Raw genomic sequence first — 26,294 nt, 5'->3', positions numbered from 1 at the left:
GGGGGGCACCCCGGGCCGCGCGGGTCCCGTTGCAGCTGGGCCTTTCCTCGAGAATAACAGGTCTCAGAAGGCCAAAGCAGTGAAGCCAGCGCTCCGTGATTGCACACACGCACACCCCGCCTGGCTGAGATGGGGGTAGTCGGGCCGTTCCGGTAGTGAAATCGGGATTGAGACTCTGCTACACTGTAACGCGTACAGGTGTTAAATGCGGACTGTGTTAAGCAGGTTCTGTCTTTGAGAAAATAATGATATCCGATGAACAAAATGTGAGTGTATTTATGTGTTTAAAATGTGTTAAATCATTGACAGTGTTCAGTATGTTATTTTAGTATGAAGTTGGTTGAGCAGGCTTTTTTATCAAATTTTGTACTACTAAATCATAAAATACTAATATCGATTCTTCTAACAGTGAAACATGCAGACAACTCAAAGGAGAAGTTTCAGAGCTCTACCTAGTTGTCATCATATCTTACTGGACATTTTTTCTTATTTTTTTTCTTCACTTGGTAAATATATAATTTTAAAATCAAAGGCTTCTGTAAACCATTTTCTCAGAGTTTGGGAAAAAAAAAAGTAAATGTACAAGGCTGAACAAGCCTTAAAGTAAATTAAGTTAACACATAATATGTATTTATGCTGAAAATATTAAACTTTTTGCCTTTAAATGAAGCTTTTAACTTTATTTTTCAGGCTGTGGCTTCACTGCCTGAAGATATGAGACCTGGTCCTGATCTATATGGTTTTCCATGGGAGATAGTGGTTTGTGCTGGTATTGTTGGAGCCTTTACAGTTCTCTTATTCCTGTACAGAAGTTATCAATCAGTAAGTGTTCACATTACATACATATATGTAGACTGCATTAATAGTTTGAATTGAAATTGTTATTCTGTTCAAGATATATCATGCTGTAGAGTTTTAAATTTGTTGTGATTGAATTTAGAATCCCTCTAAAAGAGGAACTGAGAAGTAGTCTGTTTTGTCAAGTGTATGAATATGTACCGAGTGACTTGTCTGTAGAAGAAATGCAATGAAACTCACTGTAGTAAGCCTTCCTTTTTCCTTCCCTGTTTAATTTCTACACCAGACTTTCAAAGTCAGCCCTTAAATTATTTTAATGGGATCTAGAGGTCTTCCCTAGGGTATATGTATTGTTGTGTGTATTGATATATCTGTGACTAACCTGGCTATAGCCAGGCCAGCTCAGTTCTTTCAAGGGAATTGTAAGCAAAAAAAACCCCAGATGGATTCCTGTCAAGGGAGGCATTTTAAAACTGTTTGGACAATGACCTTGATTCTGTTTGTTGGAACACTGAACCAATTTTTCTGTGTGCTGTTTGTGAACACTAAGCTGATGACCTTGAGAAATACAGTACTGAAACCTATTAATGCACAAATCAGGTTATATTTTTGAGGTAAGGGTCGTCTTGTTGTAAGTAAGGATCTGTGTAATAACAGCTACCTATCTTACTCTCCCTACTCATGAAATAGGGTCAGTGTCCATATTTCAATATTCTGAATTTCTCACCAGTTTTGTTATACTCTTAAATAGTCAGAATGTGGTTTTGGTGCTAGGTGTAATGATGCTTGTCTTTGAAGATGGGTTGCATAGCGCTTTAGTTTTTTAGATATGAGCAACTGAATTTAGGGTTCTAATAGCCACTTAGGTCAGGAAAAATGCCACCTTATTCTGCAGCAGTGATTCAGATTGGAAAGGGTATTTGTACCTATAATTTGGGTCATTCATGTTTGCTGGCAGCATTCCTCTAGGTGGTATGAAAGAGGTGTTTCAGCTGAAATCAGTCAAGCAGCGACTCTAGTATTGTTTTCCTCCTGCACATGTCACTAAGGCATTAGATATTACAGAAGTTACCCATAGCTTTTTCAGTCATCCATACTTAGAATTTCACTGACTGCTTTTTGGAGAATTAATGTTTATGTAATTAAAAGTAATGGGGTTTGGTTCTGGGGTTTTTTGTGGGGATGATAGGGTAAAGTGTGCTTATGACTTTCTTCCTCTTTTTCTGTTGCTTGGACTCCTTGGCCATCCTGGGGCTTTAAATGAGGAGGAAATAGGGATAATCTGAAGGACCCATTGTATGTCAGACACGTGATCCAGGCCCAGTCTTGAGAGGAAAGTCATGAAGTTTTTGTGGGTTCAGCCAAGATCTTCATCTCTTGTCCAGGCCATTTGTGACATTTTGTTCTGCAGTTTGTTAGACTTTGATTCTAGGGCACTGCACTAGACCCCACATGTCAGCTGCTGATTTGGCCCTTCCCACTGGGTTGCATCTGGGCAGGATGCTCATCAAGTAGTACCCTTACTGTAGCTCTGTTATGTATTATAATGTGTGTGGGGTTTTTCCTCATAGGAAGTTAGATCTGAGCTGTCATGTGGAGCTTCTCTCTCCCTCCCCATTCCTACTCTTTTTGCTGTGTGTGTCCACTCCCACTTTGTGTTGGCAGTTATGATTATGTGATGACTATACAGAAGTGTGTTATAATAACAATTCAGGTGAAAACTAGCCTCCTTTCCCCCCTTCTCTCTAGTTAGAGTGGGAGAGGAACAGGGCAAACACACAGCCATGGCGGGGAGGGAAACAAGGGCAGAGGGTGCAATTGCCCATTTTTAACAGCAGGCTGTATTTATTCCTTTTTTAAGTTCCATGGTCAAACTGATCATGGAACCACAGCTTAAAAAATTAGTTTTCAAATACTACACAAGAGTAATTGGATCAGTCATTTTCAGTATTTATTCTTTTTATTTCAGGTTAGAAGTCGACTTTATGTAGGTAAGCTTATTTTTCATACTGTCTCTTTGGAGTATGACTTTCTTTTTCTTTTTTAATTTTTTTTTTTTCTCCTTTCAAGTATTTGGATGTTGCAACACTTAACTGTCTTTTTTTAGGAAGGGAAAAACAGCTTGCCAATAAAATTGCTGAACTAGTTGAAGACAAATGCAAAATTCTTGAAAAACTCAGCCTTTGCAAAAAAGAGGTAATAGTCCTTATTTATTGCTTTCAGATGTGTCACAGAAATGGGCTCGATTTATCAAGTATTTAAAGTATGAAACTTACCTAAAAGTAAGATGTTTAGAAGCTTTTCAAGTGATTCTTCAAATGCTTTTTCCTGTCAGTGCCTTTTAAGTGCAATTAAGGTGTTAGCAAGTTCTGCCTTAATTCTTAATACAATATATTTCACTGGAAGCTACTTTAAAATGTCTTTGTTTTATGCCACTGGAATAATCTACTAGGCCTATGGCTTTCCTGATTTCCAGCAAGGTGCATTCATGAATATTTAGATGGTGGCTATGTTTCAGACTAGAGCATCATGAATTAATGCTATTAATCAGGTCTTTATATGCATTCTGACATGAAGTATTTCCTTTCAGTTTGAAGATTTAGAATTGTCTCTGAAGGATGATAACATTATGAAAGAATCAACAGATACATCTTTTTTTGAGGTAAAAAGATAAATGGAAATTGTTATTTTAAGGCACTATTTCATGAAAATGCTGCCCATATTAAAAAACCAAAACCCAGAAGATCTTAATTGTTTTGAGAGCACTGTTATTTTAGTCCTGGGTTACTGAAAATTACTTAGAAGTTATTTAAATTAAGATAAGTTTTTGTAACAATTGCCTTAAAAATTATTAATGCAGTACCAAATGGCATATTAGATAATATTTAATTTTTTTCAAAGTAAATTTTTCCTGTTTCTATTACGGAGAGTACTGCATAAGGTATTTTTTCTCGCATCTGATTTAATTCAAATATATTTCATAGGCTCTGGAGCACAGTTGTAAACAAAAGTTACAACTACATTGTTTATATTCCCCAAACTGAGAATATATTTGTAAAAGAGTTTGGAAAAAGTGAATCAAATACCCAATGGGCTCTATAAAATTTATGTCTCAAAAAAGCAAATAGACTTATTTCATTCTTCACCTCAGATCCTATAGTGCTGATTGTTAACAGGTTTGTTAACATGCAAGAGTCTCTAGAGTACTTTGAGATTTATCCTTGATATAGTGAAATTTGTTAAGCATACTTTGCTGTCATATTTAAAACATACTTGTCGTCTTCATGTGTAATTAGTGTCAAATGTTTTATGTTAACTGTCAAAACAACTTGATTTAGGAAATGCATGAAAGACTGAACAAGTCAAATTTGGAACTCAACCAAGAAATAGAGAATCTAGAAAAAGAACTGGAAGAAGAAAAATCTAAGCAATCAGAAAATGATAACTTGGTAAGAAAATTAGTATCAGGTCTTTGTTACTATTCTTTTAAAAACAAAAACAAACCCACAAAAAAATTCTCAATGGAAAAGACAAACTATTCTTTTTGGGTTTTTTGAAACTAAAACTACATTTCCCATTTTGTCTCCCCTCATACTTCCTGTAGCATATTAGAAAAATGACACCCATAAAGGAAAATGCTCAAAGGAAGAAAAGCTGGTTTTACTGATTTGGCAGTAGAACCTTGGTTTAAAAATTAAAATAACTATTAATTGCCTAGATCTTTTCGGTCAAATCTGTGGAAGAAGCTATATGACAACTAATAATTTTCAGGTGGCTGAAATTCAGATGAGAGTGGAGTCTTTAGAGAATGAAGCAAAATCTATCCAGTCACAAATTGATGAGGTATGTCCAGTCTTTATAGTTTCTGGTTTCAAACCTTTGCAATTTCTCTGTTCTCCATGTAGTTACAGGTTTGTTTTTTTTTCTATTAAGGGTGCAGAAATAATATGCTGTGTAAACCAAAAGACTTTGTAAGGTTTGGTACTTTCAGGTGACTTGATTTAGCTGATTTGAATTTCATATAGTGATTGGCATTTATTGTGAAGTACAGTTACTTTGTCTTCCCTTTGCCTTCTTACTCCACAATGATATATAGTGATACAAAACTACAGTCAGCAAGAACTTGAAATTGTAGAGAAAACGTGAGAATACATATATAGCATAGCTGGAAAAACTAAGAATAAGTCCGATAATGCCATTGTGACCCCACTTACATCTTCACCTATACTGTTTAAATAACACACTTTTTTATTTCACTTAGGCCAAGTCCACCCTAAAAGTGTATGAGATAAATACAGAGAGACTCAAGACATCTGTTCAAGATGCAGTAGATGAAAATTGTCATCTCCAGGAAAGTGAGAAACAGGTATGTTCCTAGTTATCCTTGTTTTGAGGGGGAAACGCACAAACACTGTTGTCTTATCCTATGTAAGTACAATTTTCCAAGGAGCTAATCCTCAACATATTTGTTAATACCCCTTGCATGTTCTAGTAAGTGGATGAGGAAGAGGACCTGGCTTTAAAATTATTTTATGTTAAAATAACTTTGTCTAAAATAGTCCTGTTTTTAAAAAAAATAGTAACTAGAGTTTGTGGGGAAACATGCATAGAGTTCAGTGAGAAAGAGAGCATATGTGTTTGACTAGTGTTAGACTAATTAGAATTTTTCTGAGACCTGGAGGAATGCAGAAGGATTTGAGCAAGTCCACAGCTAGAATCCTCTACAGAGGCAGAGAGAAAATGCTTATAGTTGATCCAGAAAACTAAAGAAATTAAGAAATTGCAGAGTATGCAAAAGGCAGGTAAAATACTTATTGTAGTACCACTGTGGATGAATTCATGGCAAGTCAGGTAAGTAATACAAAAGGGATGGAAAAGACTATTCCTTTTTATTCTAGCTTTTTATTTTCCTCAGTACCATAGCCAGAAATGTTCCATGGAATGTTTCTGATTTTGGGGGAAGTTCTGGGGTTTTTGTTTGTTTGTTTGTTTTTTTAATGGATATACATGTATTTTCCTGATTAACTGATGATCTCCATGTTGTCTGAACAGTAACCTGATAGATGTTTTTGGGGGGCAGGGGGAAGCAGAAGTACAGGCCTGTTGGTTTTTAGTGGTCCTATAAAAGCTGAAGAGTGTTTTGGTCCTCTTTATCAAAATATTGTGCATATCAGACTTACTGAATCAGAAAGAAAAAGATTACTGGAAATAGAAGATTTTCTGCAGGAGGAGTATTTCTTCACAACTGTTACCAGAAAAACTATGTTTTTCTCTTAGAAGGGATTACATGTCTGTGACTACAAAAAAAAGAAGATAATTTTCTTAGATGCTGTGAGTGGAGAAACAGTAGATTTGGATGTTACCACTGTGAGTTGAAGTGGCTTGAGAATTATTTTCTTTCAGGAGTCTTTTTTTTTGTTTGTTTGTTTGTTTTTTTGTCTAGTCTATACATTCTTCTTGTTTTTTCCTGTGAGGAGGAAAGGTCTGGTCTTGGTGCTTCATTTCAGATGTGACAGTTTACTTATGTAATAAATTTTGAGAAGCGGGACACAAAGTTTTAATAGGGATTTATTTTCTTGGGTTCAAACAGAAATAATCCAATTGTGTGTGTGTGTGTGAAAAGAATCTTTTTCCTTTTATTAAAAAATAGTACTTGGAATCAGATAATACTAAGTGCTGACAATTAGTCTACCTTTCGTAGGCAGTCATTTTATATCAGGAAAACCAGGAAAAAAAAAATCACTAAAACCAACTCCCAGGTTGTAATTAATTTGCCGGGTTTCTAGATAAAAATAAGGGGTTTGTATTCCTTACAGTTAAAATAACTTGGTATAGTATTTCCTTAACCATGTTATTTAGGATGAATTACTACACTTTGTTAACTGAACTTTGTTGCAGTTTTTAGTAATTTGAGAACATTTGTTTATATTATATTTTGCTATGCATTTTAGTAGTTAAGTAACATGATAAGGCAAGAAGAGAAAGTGTCTGCTAACTTGTATTCTTTTTTGAGGTGGTTGTAAGCATGTGAATTAGTTCACTATATTAGCATATCCATATCCCTTTTTTTATTTTTCTTTCTTTTTTTAAAGATGGAATTTCACTTATGCTCAAAAGGTAACAAAGGTGTTATTTGTTCACAGAAACTAGAGTACTTTCTTCCTCTGTCCATCTGCACTAATGGGTCATAATCTTCTGGCACATCATAGTTTAAACAGTATAACAGGTGTGCAGTCTCAGATTTATGATGTGTCAGAAAGAGGATTGGGCCTTTTAGTTTGAACAAGGGAACTGTTAATGAACTCCAAACTTTCTGTGCTTTGTTTTTTGCAGGAACATTAGAAATATGTATTGTTTTATCTTAGTGCAAATCCTTGCTATTTTTCTCTATTGTGATTCTTACAGGTATATAAAGTCATGTCAATTTATTTTCTCTTTGGCTTCATGAAGAAGGAATCTCTTAAAGTTTAGCTTCCTTTTGAGGATGACATTTAATAATGAAAGTAGTTGTCTGTGTGTGTCTTCTGAGCAATATTAGCATAAAGAACGTTTTTGTTTTATCTGTAATATGTAGTTTGCATGATGCTGCAAATACGTGCATGGCTTTTACTGCTTGAAAGGTGCAGTAAAGTGCAGTGCCAAGTGGGGTTCATCCAGTTCTAGTCACATACCTTTTGTTTTATGCCTTCTAGTTTGTCTTTGATAAGTAGTGCTTGTCTATTTGCATGGCAGTTCCCCTGTTTAACTATCATTTTCTGGTTGTATTTTTAGTATAACTGGCTGTTACATTCTTGTTGCTCAGCCTAGTTATTCCTTTCTGTACATTCACTGCTTTTAAATCGGTTGCGTGTTGTGCGACTTTAAGCAATATTTTTCTGAGGTACTCCTAAGACCAATTTTTTTGTACTGCATGTTTTTTCTTAACAGAAATTTGTATCAGTTCAATTGTATCAATTTCATTCTCACAATATAAAGACATTAGTTAATATGTTGCAGTGGTTATGATCAGTCAACTGGTGCTTAAGTGTATGAATCCCTTTACTGCTGTGAAACGTTTTTGTGGAAAGAGATTTTACTACCGGATGTCTGTAAAATGTAACCTTGGAATATACTTGTCTTTTTAATTAATCCCACTTAATTACAACAGTGCGTGCTAGTAGGTGTTGATTACATACAGTTGCTGTCACTCTCATTAACAGGGAGGGTTTTTAAATTAAGTATTAAGATTTATGGAGAAAACAAGGAGAAATAATACAGATTTGCAAGTCATGTGAATTTAAATAGCTGTCTAAAAAGGTTCCTAGTTTCCCTTACCTCACCAATCTCTTCAGATTTGAAAACAAATGGGTACAATTTCAGAAGTGTGTGTGCATATTAGGGAATGAGTGTTTTCTTCTTCATCCATTCCCCAGTGTTTGTAGTTGTTACACAAATTGTCATTATTTTATATCCTTTGCTATTGTCACATCAGGGTTTGTAAACTGAGTGGAATGTTAACCAAACTGTTTTTATAAATGTTTAAAAATATCCTAACAACTAATTACAATGGAAATTTATTACAACTAAAGCAACTGGATGATAATATGGAAGGCTTTTTTTTTTTTTTTTTTTCAACTCTTAAGGTTTAACTGTCTTGTAGTCTCTCTGTTAATTCTTACCAATGGGTGAGCAGTTAAAATTCAGCTTATGTATAGATAATATACAAAACTGACTCAAGTACTATTCATCCTTGATTCTTGGTTGTAATAGACAATTACACTAATCTGATGTTTCCCTTTTTAGCTTCTACAAGAAGCTGAAGGATGGGGTGAACGATTTAGTGAACTAAATGAACAAACCAAGATGTTTGAATCATCTAAAGCAGATATAGAAGAAGTGTTGAAAAATAAAGAGAGTCAAGTCAAGGTAAATTATGACAGCTAGCATTGAATCAAACTACTCAGACTGAGTAGTCAAACTGCAGTTCCAAGAAAGTCTTAACAACCTCTCCTTGTCTTAATATCATTAAGCTATTTTGGGGTTTTGTTTGCTGTCTCCATCCTCTAATGTCTTGTTTCCTGCTAAGCAAAAAAGGTTGCTTAGCATCACGGTGGAGCAGTCAGATAGCCTTGGAAGGCAGCACATTAAATAAGGAAAAACTCTCAGTGCCACAAAGTATTTGCATTTTTTTGAATTTGGAATGTGGGCGTTGGGAGTGTATTCTTACATATGTGTACCTTATATACACAAGCCTTGCTGAAAGCATGTATTTTTGGCTTTCTGAAAAGTCTTTACAAGGGCACAGCTGTTGACCTGCAGGTATACATTTTAATAGAAGAAGTAGTATCAGACATGTAGAATCTTGTCTATGGGGCTCACTTAATTACTAAGGGAACAAAATAAAGGACAGAAATCCTGAAAAGGTAATTGTGATGGTAACTACATTCTTCATTGGTTGTATTTATTTTACTGTTTGTGTTTTGTGTGGGCTTTTTCTTAGTCTCTGACTCAATACTTACTGAAGATGAAAGACTGGAGTTCAGCAATAAGAGATGATGATGACACTGAAGATAATCACTGGGACACAGATATAAAGGGTGAAACAGAGAATGGAGAGCACTTAGGTATGATTTGTGTAGATTCCCATCTTAAATAATAATTTAGTAGATGTTTTAGAAATACAGAACCAACAAACTTCCAGGAATGTTGAAAGATGAGCTTTGTAGAAGTTGAATTTTCAAAACTCACACGGTGTTATTCAGGTCTCACAGTTAACTGATGCTAGGACACCTCTGGAATAACCACCTCTGCTACTATTTAGCAGTGTGTGGATATAGGTAAAGCATACATATTATCATAAACAATATAAAGACTCAGTGCTCAATCGCTTGCAGAATGACTTTAGCCTGTGTTAATATTAAGTAGGAATTCTCAAACATTTTTAGGTGGAAGCCTTGTTCTCATTTCTTCTTGAAGCTCCTACTAGCAATAGCACTGTGGGTTCTTAGAGCCCAATTTCTGCTGCCTTGTCCTTACGCAGGTGTAACTACTTGCAGGCAGTATGGTAGCACCAGAATCAGATCAGTGTATATGTGGGTCCCCTCAAAACAGCAGCACAGAATAGCCTTTCTTCCTTCTTTTTTCTTGCTACAGCTTCTTTTTATGCTGGTGCTGATTATACTATAGGGAAAATCCCAGTAAATCTTACAGTGTGTATTCAGCATATCACTTTTAACATGAGCGTTCTGAGTCTGATTGGCCAACAAAACACTAGAATATCAAGCCCTCACCATTTTTAGTTCTTTTTCCTCCAAATATGCTATGCCTATCATGCTACGTTAGGGATTGATTTTTTTTTTTTTTTATATAAAACCAAAATAAAATAATAGCAGTAAGCTCTCTAACAAACCTTTTTGTGTTTTTCATGTGACATCTTATTTTGTCAATCAGATGATCAGCAAAAACGAACTGTAAAGAAATTGATCTATGCTGCAAAGGTATGTGATTTTAAGAAACTTGTGGATGGAAGGGGGGAAGTTAGAGGGAATATATGCAATTTCTATGGTGAGTTTAATTGCATGTATATATCAGTATCACAGAATTCAACATTTTTTAATGTTTAGTTAGATATTTTTACATGGAAACAGTTTCTGGTAATCTTAAAATGCTCATTTTAAAAAATTTTTTTGTAGTTGAATGCTTGTTTAAAGACCCTGGAAACAGAAAGAGATCAACTGTATTCAAAACTGTCTGATGAAAATAAAGCTAAAGGAGAGCTTACAGGTAAATAAATGTTGTTTTGCTTTTAAGACTAATAAAATGCTGGTTTTGTAAAATGATGTTACAGGCTGTAAGTATTACTTCCAGTAAGAACTGAATTAAGTTTGCATTAATATCTCTACTTGATTTTTAAAATGCCTGTTTGAGTTAAGGTTGATTTTAAATATTTGATTTCTAGAACTAAAGCATCATTTGTAAATTTTGTTGTACTCTGTTGGATTATTCTATTCTATAACTGTTAAGTTATAGAATCTGAAAAGACACAGGCAAAGTGATGTTAATAAATATAATACCTTCTTTACATAATTTCTGGACATAAAACAATGGAGTTTTAATTAAATTTTAAAACCATTTATTTAAAATGGTATCTTAATTAGTTTGTAGTGGGTGCAAACTCAATACCTACTAAGTTCTAAATACACTACATTTAGAGAATTGAACCTAAAAGCATCTTGCTCAGTTTTTTCCTTTATTGTGTAGGACATACTGAATTAAACCTTATTAAATGAAAGCACTACCACTTTCATTCAAATTAAAGCCTGTAATTAGCTATTGCTTTCACAGGTAACAGTCAGCAGAGTAACCATCGCATTTGAACGTACTGTGCTTTGTTATTTGGGTGCTGAAATGCTCTGTAAAACTCCTTATTTTTCAATTTTTGATAATCCTTTAAACTGACTCTTTGTGCTAGTATGCTTTGCAAAGTGATTGTAAGTCTGTCCCATAAAGATACTTAAACTTACTTGAAGCTTTCTATGTTTCTTGGCGGAACATATGAATAGTAAATGGGAAAAGAAACATGACTGATTTTCATTTGGAAAGATAAGGTAGTTTGACAAATCTGAGTTAAGGCTACTCAGCAAGACCTTGTGTGCATAAATCTGCAAGAGTATATGATGATACTGATTTTACTGCTTTAGTAGAATAATTACAATACATTAAAATTTATGTTGTAAATTACAAAACTGCACTGTTTTCAAAGCCACAACTTGGAACAAAGTCTACATACATGCTGCATTTTGTGACAGAATATAGGAGCAATACTGCTTCTGAATTTGTATAATTTATTGAAATATATTATTATTGTTTATATTATTAAATCAACTTGGGATCAAAGGTTTTTAAAGACTTTTCATATACTAAAATATTTCAAATATTTTTTGCATTTTGTACAATTTTGTATGTACATGTTTAAATTGTGCATTGTCCCAATATAATTATCTCTAAATCTGACAGAACGTATAGAAAACCTTCAAAGTCAACAAGCTTCCTTGCAGTCTGAAAATGAACGTTTTGAAGGTGAAGTTCAAAAGCTTCAGCAGAAACTTAAAGTAATGACTGAACTTTATCAAGAAAATGAAATGAAACTACACAGGTGCTGGTTCCTCTTTTTATATTCAATGCTTACTGTTTGATTTGAATGCAGCAGTTTGATTTGGGGGGCTGAAAAGTATTGAAAGTTTGAATACTGCTTTCCAGAGTTTTCTGAATTTTGAAGACCCTGTTATGTTACACCTTCATGTACATTTGTGATCATAGTAGTTTATAGAAATTGTTTCCATGAAAGTAGTAGTATATTATTTTAGGACTTTTCCACAAGCAAGTACAGAAACAAAGATAAAATAAGTAGTAACAAATTTTTAATCTATGAAATAAGGTGGGTAAATTCAGAAAGCTTGATTTTTTTTACATTTTTTAAAAAATTAAATACTATGTAATACAGCTGTCAAGGCTACTGAAAAGAAAGATAATCAGCCGCTTTAACTGTGAGTTATAATTAATATAGTAAAGAAAGCTAGCAATGTCAGCAGAGGAGTGATGCTATATATGAAACAAAGCTTAGAGTTAAAACATAGGCAACCCTAACTGTTATCTGTAAGCAACATAGAACCCTTGGAAATCAGGCTTTCCTCACCAAGAAAGGTATGGAATATGAGGGCTGTGTTATCTGTCTTACAGTCAGGATGATAGTAGGGGAAATTACTTACTGACTGAAGTCAGAAATTTGTTAAGGACTAGAAATGAAGTTGATTGGGATGGGATGGGGCATGTAGTAACCTTCACAAGTGTGTGTGGAGCAGGGAGGGAGCAGGAGGCATGATTTTAGGGCATGATGCTAAAATGAGTTTTACTATCCAGAAATTATTTCTTTAAGGAGCAGACATAATCTTAAAGGCAACAGGAGAAGCAACACAAGTCTTGTTTCTGTAGTGAGCATAATAATCTCTGTAGTATATGGATTTGTATAGGTATTTGTAGATGTATCTTTGTAGATGCAACAAAACCTAGAAATCCATTACATTAATGTTTGGTTTTAAAAAGGGGGGGTGGGCAGGGAGTGGGAAGGAACTTATTACAAAGAAGCTATAATGGGCAGTCAGAAAGGAAAAATGTTTGCAGACTGTGTGGATGGTATTTAAAAATACCACACTGAAGCTCAGCACATGTATGCTGCTTACTAAAGATTTTGGAAAAGCGAGAAGGAGTGGGGAGAACCTGGTATAATGAGATAGCAGAATAATAGAAGCTATTAGTGTTAACAAGGCTTCCTTTAAAAAGCTAGGTGTGTTCAAACAAGGGAAATAGAAAAGTAGGAAATTAAGGTTGAGTAGTAAAGAAGTTTGTCATGTTCAAAAGATCCGTGGTTCAGCCAGTTTGCTTGCTAAGGACTGCTGTTTGCAGGGAAATGACCAACCAGTTCATGCATTCAGGGCTGTATGCAGCAGTGGTATCCACGTGTGTTCTGCAGAAATACCTTATGCATAGTCTTTGGTGTGGAGTATGGATTTTCTCTTCTGTAGTGCCCAATAAGGCATTAAAAAAAGAGGGCCCTGGAAGGAATTTTTATTTTAATAACTTTTTTTTTTATAGCTAATAACAACCTTTTTCTTTGCCAGAAAATTATTTTAAAATGTAAACAAGTACCAGAACAAATCACTGAAAGTTAGTGTAGTTTGGTTTTTAGTTTGTTTTGATATGTGGCTGCTTTTTTTTTTTTTTCTTTCCCCCTTCCCTGCCCCAAATAGCACCGTTCTTTGGGAATATGGATTGTCTTCCAGATTTCCTTTTAGGAGTAGTGGTAATCTAATTGTTCCATATAGAACAGTTAATGAACAGAATAAACGACTATGAATACAAACTAGTTCTGTTTTTGTCACTTCATCTGTTGCCTGTAAGACTTTCATCTGGATGAGTATCATGTATTCATCACGACTAAATAAGTGGAGGAGATTTTCTTGACAGACCAACTACAAAATTGTTGACTTGAAACAGAATTAACCAGTTTTTGAACTTCATTAAAGGAAGCTGACAGTAGAAGAGAGAGAACGCCTACAGAAGGAAGAAAAGCTTTCTAAAGTAGATGAAAAAATTAATCATGCTGCTGAAGAACTGAACAGCTACAGGTAACTACAGATTTTAGTTGCTATAATCACTTTTTCCATAGTGAACAAAATGCCTTAGAGAATCAATAAGAACACAAGCATAAGTGAATGTATTTTCTTTGTTTTGTGTTTGTTACATGTTAGTTTGTGTGTAATACATACTAAGGGATTTCTTGCTTTGGTAAAAAATTTTGAGTATGGAAGACGACTAGCAGTTTCTTTCATGAGAAGGCTAGTTATATTGACATGTTAGATTTAATGAAATGGTAAAAGTGAGTCTCTAATCTAGTTCCCATTACTGAATGGAGATAAAAATATGAACTTAAGAGAATGCTGTGAAATAAATGCAATGTTCAGGTTCCTGTATAGATCCTAACATATTTATGCTGTATAGTTACAGTATTCTATTTCTGTTTCTCTTAAGCTTGTCAAATAGTACTGTTGTTTAGAAATTCTTTACTAAAATACCATGATGTGGGAATATTTTCTGTAGTTGTTTTTGTGTATCTCTGCTTTGTTTCTCAAATTATGGCAGAATTCTTCAATCTGTAACATATATTCCCCATCTTCCTTCAATGTTTTTGGGAGTATCGACTCTGAATGAATGATACTGATCAATGATGCTTCCTGAAGACTAGATTAATTCTTTCTCTAGAATGTAAAGTTCTTATAGTCATGATTCAATATTCATGCAGGAAGACAGAATTCACCCTTTTGTTTTTCTCAGAGCATGAACTTTGTAGACAATTTAAAAGAGAATATTAATATTGCAAATGGAGTATAACTAAACATGCTGAGCAAGTGTAGAACCTAGAGAGGCTGTGCACCGGGTAGCTGGCAGCAAAGGTGGTGTCATACTTTCTGTGGTCTTGAAATAACTTGTGTGAGTGACTGTCCCTCAGGACTGACTGTGGTAGCCTGTGACAGCATGATGCTCCAGCCCCATTGGTAATGTTTGCTGAGTTGGGTGAGGCTGGCTGTGGGGACACACACGGAGGGATATCCTTTATGTTGGAAACATATTGCAAACCACTGAAAAGTTGAGATGATGGTGGGGGTTTTGGTTCTGTTCTTTTGCTTACATTCCTGTTTGCGCCAGTCTAGGTCCTAGAATTTCCACTTCTACTGTAATTTTTATGTATCCCGTGTGTCTAAGTGACAATACTGTCTTTTGAATAAAACATACCTTGTGCTTACCATTGCGTTTGCTCTATTTGAAATTAGTTTCCTCCATGTTTTATTACAATATCATAAATCCTAATTTTGTTACAGACAGAGAGCAAAAGACCTTGAAGAAGAGCTAGAAAGAACCATTCGTTCTTACCAGAATCAGGTATGCGTTTTGTGTTGCTATCTATGCCAAGTAGGGGGGATGTTACTGCAACTGAAATGCCACTTTCAGCTACATTGTGATACTGTATTTGACTTGGTTTATTGTTTTTTTTTTCCCTTTTGCCTAGTTTTGATTTTCTCATAAATTATCCACACACATTAAATTTACGAACAAGAGCACATATTCGATTTTAAGTTTTCTTTTTTAGGTGAATAATGATCTAATGAATCTTTCTTACACAGATTACTTCACATGAGAAAAAAGCTCATGATAATTGGGTAAGTTCCAAATACTGAATTTTCTGAACTTCGTGCTGCTTCTTCCTCTGTGATTTGAAAAGCTTGCTTTATCTTTTTTTTTTAAATTAAAAACAGATAATCAAAAATAACCTGTCACATTTAAACATACAGATTTCTTGCGGAAATACACAAAAGCATGTTAAAAATATTTCTATCATATAACAGTTGGAATAATTAAGCCAGATACCTGTGAGCACAGTAGAATATTACAATATTATTTGCTATAGCAATAAATCTGCAGGAATAATATGTTACCATTTAAAAAGTGTGTGACATTTTGCTAATAATAAAAGCTTTTGGCCTTGTTTCAATGCCATTTTAATATTTTCCCTGGATGTACTTCACTCCTTTTATCTACTAACAGAAGACAATATGTCCTGTGGGAACAGTATGTTCCATTGACAGCTTCCTAAGCATGTTTCAGCAAAATCCATTTTTACCTTTTTTTCCCCAAACAGAAAACTTTAAAATATCTCCTGACTAATACATTCTTCAGTTTCACAGAATAGTCTGTATAAGATATAATCCTGTTAAAAGCTATTGCACTTCATGGTCATAATTTGACAGGTTTTTAACTATATGATTTTAAACCAAAACTCCAGTAAATAAATTTTGAGACTTTAAATTTTGTACATGTGTTGTAGAATTTAATTTCTGCGGTTTTAAAAACCTTCAGGAAAGCCATTCCTCAAAAATTTGGGTAGTATTGATGCTAAATGTCATTTGGTGACATCAGTGAGGCTCTGTTTCATACATGAGTCATAACTTGTGAAAATACGATCCGCACACTTCAGATATAAAAAAAATTTCTTGGGTCTAGGATGTGACACATTTATGAACCATTTAATTAATAAATAGCAGTATCTAAGCATCTGATTTTTGTCCCTTCCCAAAGCTGACGGCCCGAGCAGCTGAAAGACACCTCAATGATATAAAAAAAGAAAATGCACATAACAGACAAAAGTAAGTGCAATCTTGATCTAATTATAAACAAATGCAATTCAGCATGTGTGTATGTTTTGAATTTATGCAATTTGGTATTTTCTAGACCTATGTTGATCAGTTGTGACCCAAACAGGGGGGAGAGAGTGCAGTGCTCCATTGGGGTTCTGAAAGAGAGGGAGTCATTTGAGCATCCTGTAATGATAATGTGCAAGAAAGTAAGAACTTAACTATATGTAGTATTGAAATACTTCAGGAAAGAGGCAGAATGTAGTACTAGAACTCGAAGGTTTTGGGTGTTTGTTTTGGGTGTGTTTGTTTTAAATAGGTATCAACCAGATGTCATGGTTACCTAATGATTTTACAGCTTATCTCCTGTAGTTAATACCGAGCTAATAGATCAGGTGGTGGTGGTTGAGAGGAACCTTTAGGTGTGAGATTAACTTAATACTTGTAATGCAATTTAGAATACTCGAGAGAGTAATGTCATGGTAGGAATTACGACATCTAACATGCCACTCCAACTTCTGAATTACAGTTTAAATACAGCAGCATAGAGAAATACTTTAATGAATTCTTAAGTTCAGAGTTCTGTGACATCCTTTATCTTATGTCTTTTTATTTAAAGAATAAAATAGCTTGCTTTGTTAACCCTTTAAGTGGACAGCCTAGTTGTAAACAGTGGGGTCCAGTAAAACTTTTGCATTTCGTGGTTATTTACTACTGTTTTGTTGTTTATTTGCAGATTAACTGAAACAGAATTTAAACTTGACCTTTTAGAAAAAGATCCTTATGCTCTTGATGTTCCAGTTAGACCATTTGGCAGAGGTACAGTATTGAATTGTAAAAGAGAGCTTAATAGTTTTGGTTTATGTTTTTTTTTCCGGAGACTACACATATGTAATTGTTTGAAAACTACCTTGGCCATGTGTATGTACAAAGAACAGTCATTTAAAAAAAATAGTTGGGTTTAAGTGACTCTTGGTCATGTCAAGTATTTTGTTGAAACTAAGAGTGCTTGTAGTATCAATGAGAGTTGACTGGGAATAAAATACACATGGAATTAGACCACAGTTTTAATTTCACTTATGCAATTAAGTTTTAAACTTCACCTGAGAAGTTAATTACTTTATACAGTTTGCTAAACTAAATATTGTGAACTTGAGTATTTTGTTTTAACTGTTCCAGAGCATTCCCCATATGGACCCTCACCAATGGGCCGGCCTTCATCTGAAACAAGAGCTTTTCTTTCCCCTCCAACTTTATTGGAGGGTCCTTTAAGGCTTTCACCTATGCTTCCAGGTGGAGGAGGAGGAAGAGGTACAATTCTTAAACTTGAAAATGTATCTATTCTGGATTTCTCTCTCCTCTACTAGAAACCTGTCACACCTTTTCCTCTTGCTGGTGACAAAAAGTATTAAAAAAAGCCAATTTAATATAAACAGCTAATTGGAAAAACTCTTCCTGTTTTTCAACTTGCTTCTAAAGCTGTCTGATGTGTAACAGTACAATAGAAAATTTAGTTGTTACTAGTAGGTTGATCAGCAGATTAACTTTAGAAGCATAGATTGAGAAAAGCGAAAAGCCAAACTTTATCAGTGTTGTCTTATTTCTTGGGAAAATGGGGTTCTTTTGATATAAACTTAAAATTTTGAAGTAAACAAGAGTTGTTAGTTTTATGAAGAAAGAATATTGCCACTTCCATCTCATTGGTCTACAGTAAGTGAGAGAAGAAGAGGGTACCTGCGTTGTCAAAAACATGAGCTAGCTTTATTGAGGGTCATGATACTAGAAAGTTACTGGTTCAGTAAATTGTTATCCTCCCTTTGTTCTAAATTTGGGGTAGTCATTATATATAGAGACAGTTTCTTCTCAAGTGATAAAAGAGACCGGGAAATTTTTGTATAAGGAGTAAAATTCAGAGATTGAGGAGTAGATGAAAGCAAGCCATGGTGTCATGGGCTGTAAGGGAAGAAAACCACTGTTTCTTCATATTTCTGATATTGATGGAAATAGTGTAGATAAATGCTAGAGTTCAGCATCTGTTACGGGTAATAAAGAAGCTACTATTTAATTTACTACTACTGTTACATCCCCCTTGCAACCTGTACTTATTTTGTGGGAAATATGTCTAAATGTCTCTTCTATAAGGATTTCACTAATTAATATTGATTTTTAAAAGACCAGCATGAACTATTTACTCACTTTAATTCTTTACAAAAAGCACATCTAGGTGCGTATGACAGTTGATTGATTTTCGAAGTTGGAAAAGCTTGAGATTGAATGTTCATATGTAGCTATATGACACACAAGCAAAATCATACTTCACAGTTTATTTGTATAAAGACAGTAAATAATGAAACTGAGCTGTCCAATATATCTTTAAATTGTAGCTCAGTTGTTGCTGGTGAGGAAGAGTAAAAACTGGATTTCAGGATGAAGTATTAGCAAGAAAAGAAACCATGCAAAGGCATGACTACTGCCCATTTCACAGTGGAGCCCTAATATAACTTGGGCAGATTAAACAAATGTGTTTAATTGCTCTGTAGCTGGCATTATTTATAGTGCTCATCTTAAATTGCACAAGACATGAAATAGCTTCAAATTTTAAGTTGGATTTTAGGATATAGAATTAGAGAATGATACCAGAGTTCAATATTTCTGTCATTTTTCAGACCAAATCTTTTAAAGGAAGCTTGCAACCTAAAATCACTCATTGTTACAGTTTCTTTTGCATTTGGTTATGTGTTGACCTGGTCTTCTCTTTTCTTTTTTTTTTTTTTTTTATTAACTCTTGTTCTTTCTAATTCTTTATTCAAAAAGAGTGTTGAATATAATGTGGATATTTCCTTACGATGAGGGTATTAACTTCCAGTGTACTAATTTTTAGTTTGATTAGCAGCAGGTTTTTTAGGTTTTTTAGCACTGAGAAGATATGTCATGAGGACACTAGTTTCTGTGATTTGAGTGAACCAAAACTATTTCAATGATTTTTATTTTTTTTTTTTAATTGCAGGCACTCTTAGATTGCATTCTTGTTGAACTAAGATTTTTTTCACTCCAAACAAACCTTTTAAACACTTGTAAACTTAACAGCAAACAGCTGGAGAGTCCTGTGGAGCCATGCACCTCTCATATCTTGATAGTGTTGGCATTCCGTGATTTATTTTACTATTTTCAGACTTAATGAAGAAACCCATAATAGAGGATTTGAAATACCTGTGTAAATAACTATCTGATTTCTTTGGTTAGGATCCAGAGGACCAACTTCCATGTATGATGCTGGTAATGAAAGAGGAGAGCTGAGTTCTGATAGATTAACTGATCCCCACAGACCACCATCAGATACTGGATCCCTGTCTCCTCCTTGGGATAGAGAACGCAGGATAATTCTGCCTCCACCAGGTATAAAAATCTGCTTAGCTACTGTATCTATGGAAAAATTGAGTTACTGACTTGTAGTGTATATATTTAAGTATTTTTTTCTTAAAAATATGAAACGTTTTCTTGGAACTGCACGTGCAACTGCGCTGAAAAGGTTTTTTAATAGTAGATTTTTTCTCTTTCTTGAATGGTGTGGTTCACTTGCACTTAATCTATGCTATCTTTTAAATATAAATTGGTACTAGCAGTGTACAATTAACTGTTCAGTTTCATTATTTTACTGGGGGTTTGTTTAGTGCATCAAAAGACCTGTCGGGCTGAATAATTAATAAGAGATCTGAGAAAGTTAAAAGTTCTAATGGTACTTTATCTTTTAATAAATAAAAGCTAGCTAATGTTGAAAAATACTGTGGGGTTTTTTTGGGTTTTTTTTAATAATAATGGTACAGGAGTACTGTGGTAAGTCATCCTGTTTGGTACATATTTTCATGTTGTTCTTTGGTAATAACAAAATCAGTCTTCACTCTCACTTCTTCAGCTAAACATCTGTATTGCACATTATCACTCAAGGAAGACAGATTAATCAAAGACAATACCACTGATGTTTCTCAAGTAAATGATGCAGGGGGTAGGACAACCTCCTGTATATCTGTAATAAAGAAGCAAAAATGCTGTAAGTTTAAAAAAAAATAAAAATTAGGTAAAGTACACATATTAAAGTGCCTTAATTATTAGATGCAGCAAGCAATATTGTAGTAGCTACACATCTGTGTGAAAGCCTGATTATAAAACAGTCTGCTGAGGATGCAGATTTCCTCATTTGCCAGATCTGATCTATTGACAGGATACTGCAGACAGGTAGTCTTGTTTCCTTGACCTGAGCTGTGTTCTTACCCTGTCTTTGCACTTGGATCTTGCTGATACAGTTTGTCTTGTAGCTGCATGATTGATTGCTAGAGCTGATGCAAGGAAGTTGGTGGAAACACATTACAGCACTATGAAATGTAACAGAAAACAGCACTCTTATCTAAGAATGGCTTAAAATGTGTAATACCTTATTTTGCCCTTGAACTTCATTACTGTGCTGAACCTTGGTCTTGAGGCACCACTGTTTATAACTTAGGTGATCGTAACTTTCAAAATTCTACTGTATATTAAACCAAAAATCAGTCAACTTTCTATTTTGCAACTCCTTAGAAACATAAGCTATATTACATACTTGGTGGGATTCCTATGTTTGGGTTTTCTTAAGATAAGTTTGCTCACTGTGATTGATAGTCGCTTTGGTTATTTACAAGAGCATAAGACATCCAGAGAAATTTGCTGGTCTGAAATAGTATGGAATGGGGAAAATAAATCTTCACTGACCTCTTTTGTGATTTCTTTTATGTTAGGTGAGCCTTACACTGATCCAGTTCTTCCTCCTCGAAGACAAGAAAGATTTTTTCCTAATCCTTCCAATACTGGAAGACTTTCTGGACCAGCAGAACTACGAACTTACAATATGCAGTCTTTTGATAAAACAGGTAGGAATCGCTTCCATGGTACAATCAAATGGAGAGTCTCAGTGTAAGTTGACTAAGCGCAGTAAGCCATCATAAGAAGACAACTTTATAGCTACCACTGACCCGATGTTCCGCTGTGTAAAAACATCTGCTAGCTTTGATGCAGTCTTCCCCTATTGTCAATAATAGCAGTCTGCCAGGAGGGTGGGTTCAGTGAACGGCAGTCATGAGGTATTTTTTTGTTCACCTTCACTGTTCTGTGTGTTAACCATTCCGGATTGGCCTTGGGTCTGTTTTGGCCCCTCCCATGAGGCTCACCACAGCATTAAAATATGAACGAACGCTTACTTGCATTTCCATGTCACATTTGATAGAGTTAAGAGTCAGTAAGACTGAAAGACTAACAGCAGAATTTTCAAATATCCACTGGCTTTGCATACTGAAGTGGAAGGTCCTGAGGTCTCCTCCTTCAGCTTTTTGTGGATCACAGCGCAGTTGCCCTTAACTTAATCTCACATTTCAGTGCCCCAAGTACCATTTGTTTTAAATTGGCCTATTTTGTAAATTCTAGTTTATGATACTTAGCAACAGCCAGAAACTCAAAAGCAAAGTTTTGGTGACTTAAACCTTATCACTGAAACAGTTTAAGAGCTTAAAGCCTTAATACTTATTAAGCAGTTTTCATCCTTATTTAATGCCTAGTAAGTCACATGTGTGTGATTCATCAGCTAGGCTGAAGCCATTAACCTCGTAACAGAAACTTTGTTACTCAGTATTCAGTTATTCATCTGACCAGTAGTAAGTTACCATCTTTACCTGGTTTCTGGCAATAGGAGAGAGAATCTTTTGTTACTTGGTGTCATAATAAGAGAACTGGGAATGTTGCATTCTGTTTTAGGTTGAAGGTTCAGGCTTTACAGGGAATTTTTCTCTGGAAGACAACTTGTTCCTGTACAGTCACTCACCTTCCCACCCTTTTTCCCAAGCCTCTCTGTGTTTCACTTTTGCTTTCTAATACTTTGTGTTCCACAGGGGTCTGTCTTCTAGCCCTTGGATGCTGACTGAAGGACAGGAGAGGTGCACTGTCTTTGCACTCAGTTGCATCCGTTTTACCCTTTCCTTCAGCTGCTGGCAAACAACAATTAAAAAAAAAATAAATTAAAAAGCTCTTTTCAGTTCTTGGACAGTTCAAAACCTACTTAAGGGAAACAGGGTGTTGGATAACCTTGCTGTCAGCATTTAACAGGTCATTAAGCACACATGAATGCCTTTTTAGAGGCATATAATTGCACTAGACTTGGGTGAGTATTTGTAAAAATAGCGAAAAAACCCTTCAACAAATTAAAAAAGCCTCACTCAATCCAGCACATACCATCTGACTTCAGAACAGCAACATGTCTCACAGTACTGAAATCCAGGCTTCAGCTCTAAAAGAGTGAAGGAGCTACACTTCCTCAGCAAGATAATGAAAGTTTTACTTAAAGTGAACAAAATAATACACATTTTGCTAAGCTGAGGTGGATAACTACAAAAAGTTCCAACTTGAGGCAGGTACCTGGAGCAGGAAACTTATTGTCAGAAAGAAGGGTTAAAGCTTGGCAGAGTTTGCAACCAATTTTGCAAGGAGTTAAAGTGGAAAGTGATATGCCACATAAGTATCAAGGCATGAATATTCTCTGTGTGACATAAGCAGTTAAAATGCTTCAGATTGTTAAGTAACAGTATCTGCAGCAAAGGCAGGGCCTACTTGAAATTACAAGTAATTTAGATTTTTGGAAGTGACCTATCTTTTCATTGAGAAAAGAGCTCTTTGCTTCATAGAAGAAATGCAACATGTTGATGAAAAAAATCTGTCACTTCTAACAAGTACTGTTTCGGTCTTGTGTTTTTTAATATTATTGTCTTTATTCAGGCAGAAGTATAAGAAAGCAGTATTTTTCAAATCTCGGGTTTGTGGGGTTTTTTTGGTTGGGGTTTTTTTGTTTTTAGGAAAGGAGTATGTTAGTGTCTATACTTAGTATATTTATATCCAGTTAGAATCTCCTCTGACAATTCCCCTTAAGAATTTTCTCCAGTTGTTACTGAACATACTTGTTCTTAGGGAAGTATAAAGGTAAAAACACTGAAGTTCCCTATTTATCTCATAATTTATAGAGTACAGCAAATTGGAGGATGATTATTTCTGAATGCTCATTCTGAACTGATGTAGTTCTGAAAGTCTCAATGTTTAGCAGCGAAAGAAGGAATTGGGTTTTGTCAGACTTGAATAGGATTACTGTTGAGTTCCTTACGAAAAGTGTATCGTAGTGTAGTCATTCCCAGACTCGGTCTTACCAAAAAAATAAAATTATTAGCAGGAGGGAGGGGAAAAATGGAACTGATACAGTAATGTTAAGATGTATTCCTAGGAAAATGCACTTGTAACTTCTGAAGAAAATACTAAAATGGAAAAAAAGCGCCTTTTTTGGATACAAGTAACTGGTGAATGCTGCAACCTTGTAACTCATGTGCAGCCTGTAGAGAAATTGGGAGAAAATACTCAGGCATAGCTTTGTGTATCTCAGTTGTCTTTCAGTCTGTCTGCAGAACAGTTGCTTGGTACAACAATACTTGTTTTTTTTCTGGCCTCTATACTCTGATTTCAGAAAAAATACTGAGATCAGTGGTGGAGAGAAAGGAGGTCAGCACTGAGTAACTTCTTTAACTTTTTCTATACAGATGGACAAACATCTTCAGAAAATAGCCCACGAACAGAACCAAGTGGAAATGGCATGAAAGATCATTCTAACATCAGTGTAAGTAGCTAAACAGAAATTGATTTAAAGAAGCTTTAATTTCCTGCAGAATATTTAGGAAATGTGTAACCAATGTACATTGGTTACGTTGTATTGTGCTGTGCAGTCCAAATGATAAAACAGGTATACTTTTGTCACAGCACTTACTGTCTTGTGAATTAATTTTGATGTATGACTAATATAATCCCTGCTGAAAATTAGTTATAACCCAAAAGATGAAACTGGTCAAGCGGATAGTCAGTGCACATATATAGCCTTGTTCAGGATTATGCTGTAGCCGAGGCAGAGTTGGCATTGGCTGTTAGCTGGTGCTATGGTCTACATCACAGTGGGCCTGATGGGAGTGGAGAAGTTCCCTCTCCTCGTCCCCTGCCCTAAACTAACTTCCCTGTTTTTGTGATATTGCAGAACTCACTACCTGATCAGGTACTGGCATCTGAAAGCGAAGCTGTGGGCTCGGGGTTTGCTCCTCCACCTTTCCCTCCAGTGCGACCGCCTCCATTGATACCTGTGGATCCTAGAACCCCCTTCATGAGACGAGGACCTCCTTTTCCTCCCCCTCCTCCTGCTGGCATGTATGGACCACGTGAATATTTTCCAGTACGAGACTTCGGGCTTCCGCGCCCTCCACTGCCAAGTACGTAGCTTTTGTCAGCATTTACTCCAAGTTGCTGAGCATGAGTGCTTGGTGCAGGTAGTGAGTTACCACACTGGGTGAACACTTACATCTTTATTTGCACATACTATTTTTCAGTTCAACTGATAAGGAGCATCTTTTCTGATTAAGGTTAATTGTGCTGTACACTTTCTTTTTTGCAGTTGCTCACATTGATACTAGCTTTGGCTGGAAAATATGCATACACACACTGTTCAGCATTTAAAGGGGTTTTGGGGGGTAAGAAAGCAAGTAGGTGCTCACCTTAATCCTTTTGCTCCTACAAGGTTTCATCGTATATAAATCTTAAAGTTACATCTTTAGCTTTGAGGTGTGCTACTGTCTGTGGAAGGGCAGGCATCTGGGACATACCTGTTAATTGTTTCTCCGTGGAGTGAGATGTAAGTATCAGACTGAAGGGATTCCATCTGCTTCCTGGTGTTCTCTGATTAACCTGTGAAGAATTGAGCCCTTTATCTTCCAAAGTACCTGTAAGGTATGAGCACCGAGGTGCTACAACTGCTGCAACCAAGGGGTGGTGGCAGCTGCAGCCCATTAACAGACAGTGACTGGCTGCTGCTGTGAGCCTGTTGCAGGGAACTGAAAAAAGTGATTGTCCTCCTCCTTCTGTGCCTCTTTGGAGCATAACACCTAACCTAGGTCCAGGTTGTGATTTCTGTTTGGGCAGGCCATTGCTGAGCAGTAAGATACATGGGGTGGGAGGAGCAGGTACTGTTTACTGTTGTGATTGATGTTAACAGGGCTACTCTGATTCTCTCACAGTAAGAAACCCATTTCCAATGAGATCTTACCCACACTATCCACCTCAACGACCTGGACTTTTGCCTACAACGCTGCCTCCTGAAAATAGAGTTGAGCCACCTCAGTCAAATCCGTCTGCTGTAGAACAACCAGAACCACAGCAGGAGACCTGACAGAGTCATTTGAGCAACAGGCCCAACCCTTTCTGTACTCTCCCACCGGCATTTTTCCTTATGTTAAGTAACCATTGTTACTTGGATATGTATAAGCTACTTTGCTCAAATTGAAGCTTAATAGAAAATTCTCAGGATAGTATTTTGTAAATAGAGAATGAAATAACTATGAATATTGTGAATAAGTGATTTCCATTGTACAATAGTAATTTTAAATTAAGTATTTTGACTTGAGTAATCTCTTCAGAGGTGTATAAAATTATATGGACCATATTTTTAAAGTCCAGCTGCTTTGTCCTTGTTTAGCTGTACAGGGACTTTCTCTGCATGCCAAAAGTGATGTTTGCTGCTTTATCAATAGAATGTGAAAACAAATTGAAACAGTTAATAAAAGTTTATGGAAAACGAAGGCAATGTTACCATTAATGTGGTACTGTAGAAACAGTTGAAACAAAGAATTAATATCATTCCCTACTCTGTCTATCCTCTGTTAATGACCCTGTAGG

The 26,294-nt window shown here is 35.5% G+C and overlaps 1 protein-coding gene across 2 annotated transcripts in view; it reads left to right on the top strand.

Moving 5' to 3' along the window:
- The window catches only part of MIA2 (MIA SH3 domain ER export factor 2), a 36,119-nt gene extending 9,926 nt beyond the window's left edge, over positions 1-26,193 (top strand). The window contains exons 7-29 of one of the 2 annotated variants that reach the window (XM_026849418.1): positions 691-822; positions 2,768-2,789; positions 2,906-2,994; positions 3,389-3,460; positions 4,137-4,247; positions 4,570-4,641; positions 5,060-5,164; positions 8,581-8,703; positions 9,278-9,401; positions 10,228-10,274; positions 10,470-10,560; positions 11,794-11,932; positions 13,860-13,961; positions 15,213-15,273; positions 15,516-15,551; positions 16,468-16,535; positions 17,260-17,342; positions 17,703-17,834; positions 19,767-19,919; positions 21,293-21,424; positions 24,122-24,198; positions 24,607-24,835; positions 25,637-26,193. In XM_026849418.1, coding sequence (XP_026705219.1) covers positions 691-822; positions 2,768-2,789; positions 2,906-2,994; positions 3,389-3,460; positions 4,137-4,247; positions 4,570-4,641; positions 5,060-5,164; positions 8,581-8,703; positions 9,278-9,401; positions 10,228-10,274; positions 10,470-10,560; positions 11,794-11,932; positions 13,860-13,961; positions 15,213-15,273; positions 15,516-15,551; positions 16,468-16,535; positions 17,260-17,342; positions 17,703-17,834; positions 19,767-19,919; positions 21,293-21,424; positions 24,122-24,198; positions 24,607-24,835; positions 25,637-25,788 — 2,352 coding nt within the window. In that variant the 3' untranslated portion in view covers positions 25,789-26,193. Of the gene's footprint in view, positions 1-690; positions 823-2,767; positions 2,790-2,905; positions 2,995-3,388; positions 3,461-4,136; positions 4,248-4,569; positions 4,642-5,059; positions 5,165-8,580; positions 8,704-9,277; positions 9,402-10,227; positions 10,275-10,469; positions 10,561-11,793; positions 11,933-13,859; positions 13,962-15,212; positions 15,274-15,515; positions 15,552-16,467; positions 16,536-17,259; positions 17,343-17,702; positions 17,835-19,766; positions 19,920-21,292; positions 21,425-24,121; positions 24,199-24,606; positions 24,836-25,636 lie in introns of those variants that run through there. The other variant, XM_026849417.1, reaches the window with a different exon arrangement.
- The last annotated feature ends 101 nt before the right edge of the window (positions 26,194-26,294 follow it).

This window comes from Athene cunicularia, assembly GCF_003259725.1.
Source record: "Athene cunicularia isolate RWA chromosome 5 unlocalized genomic scaffold, athCun1 chr5_part1, whole genome shotgun sequence".
Taxonomy (NCBI): Eukaryota; Metazoa; Chordata; class Aves; order Strigiformes; family Strigidae; genus Athene; species Athene cunicularia.
The sequence above is the reverse complement of the archived record's forward strand: the minus strand, read 5'-3'. Positions and strand labels throughout refer to the sequence as shown.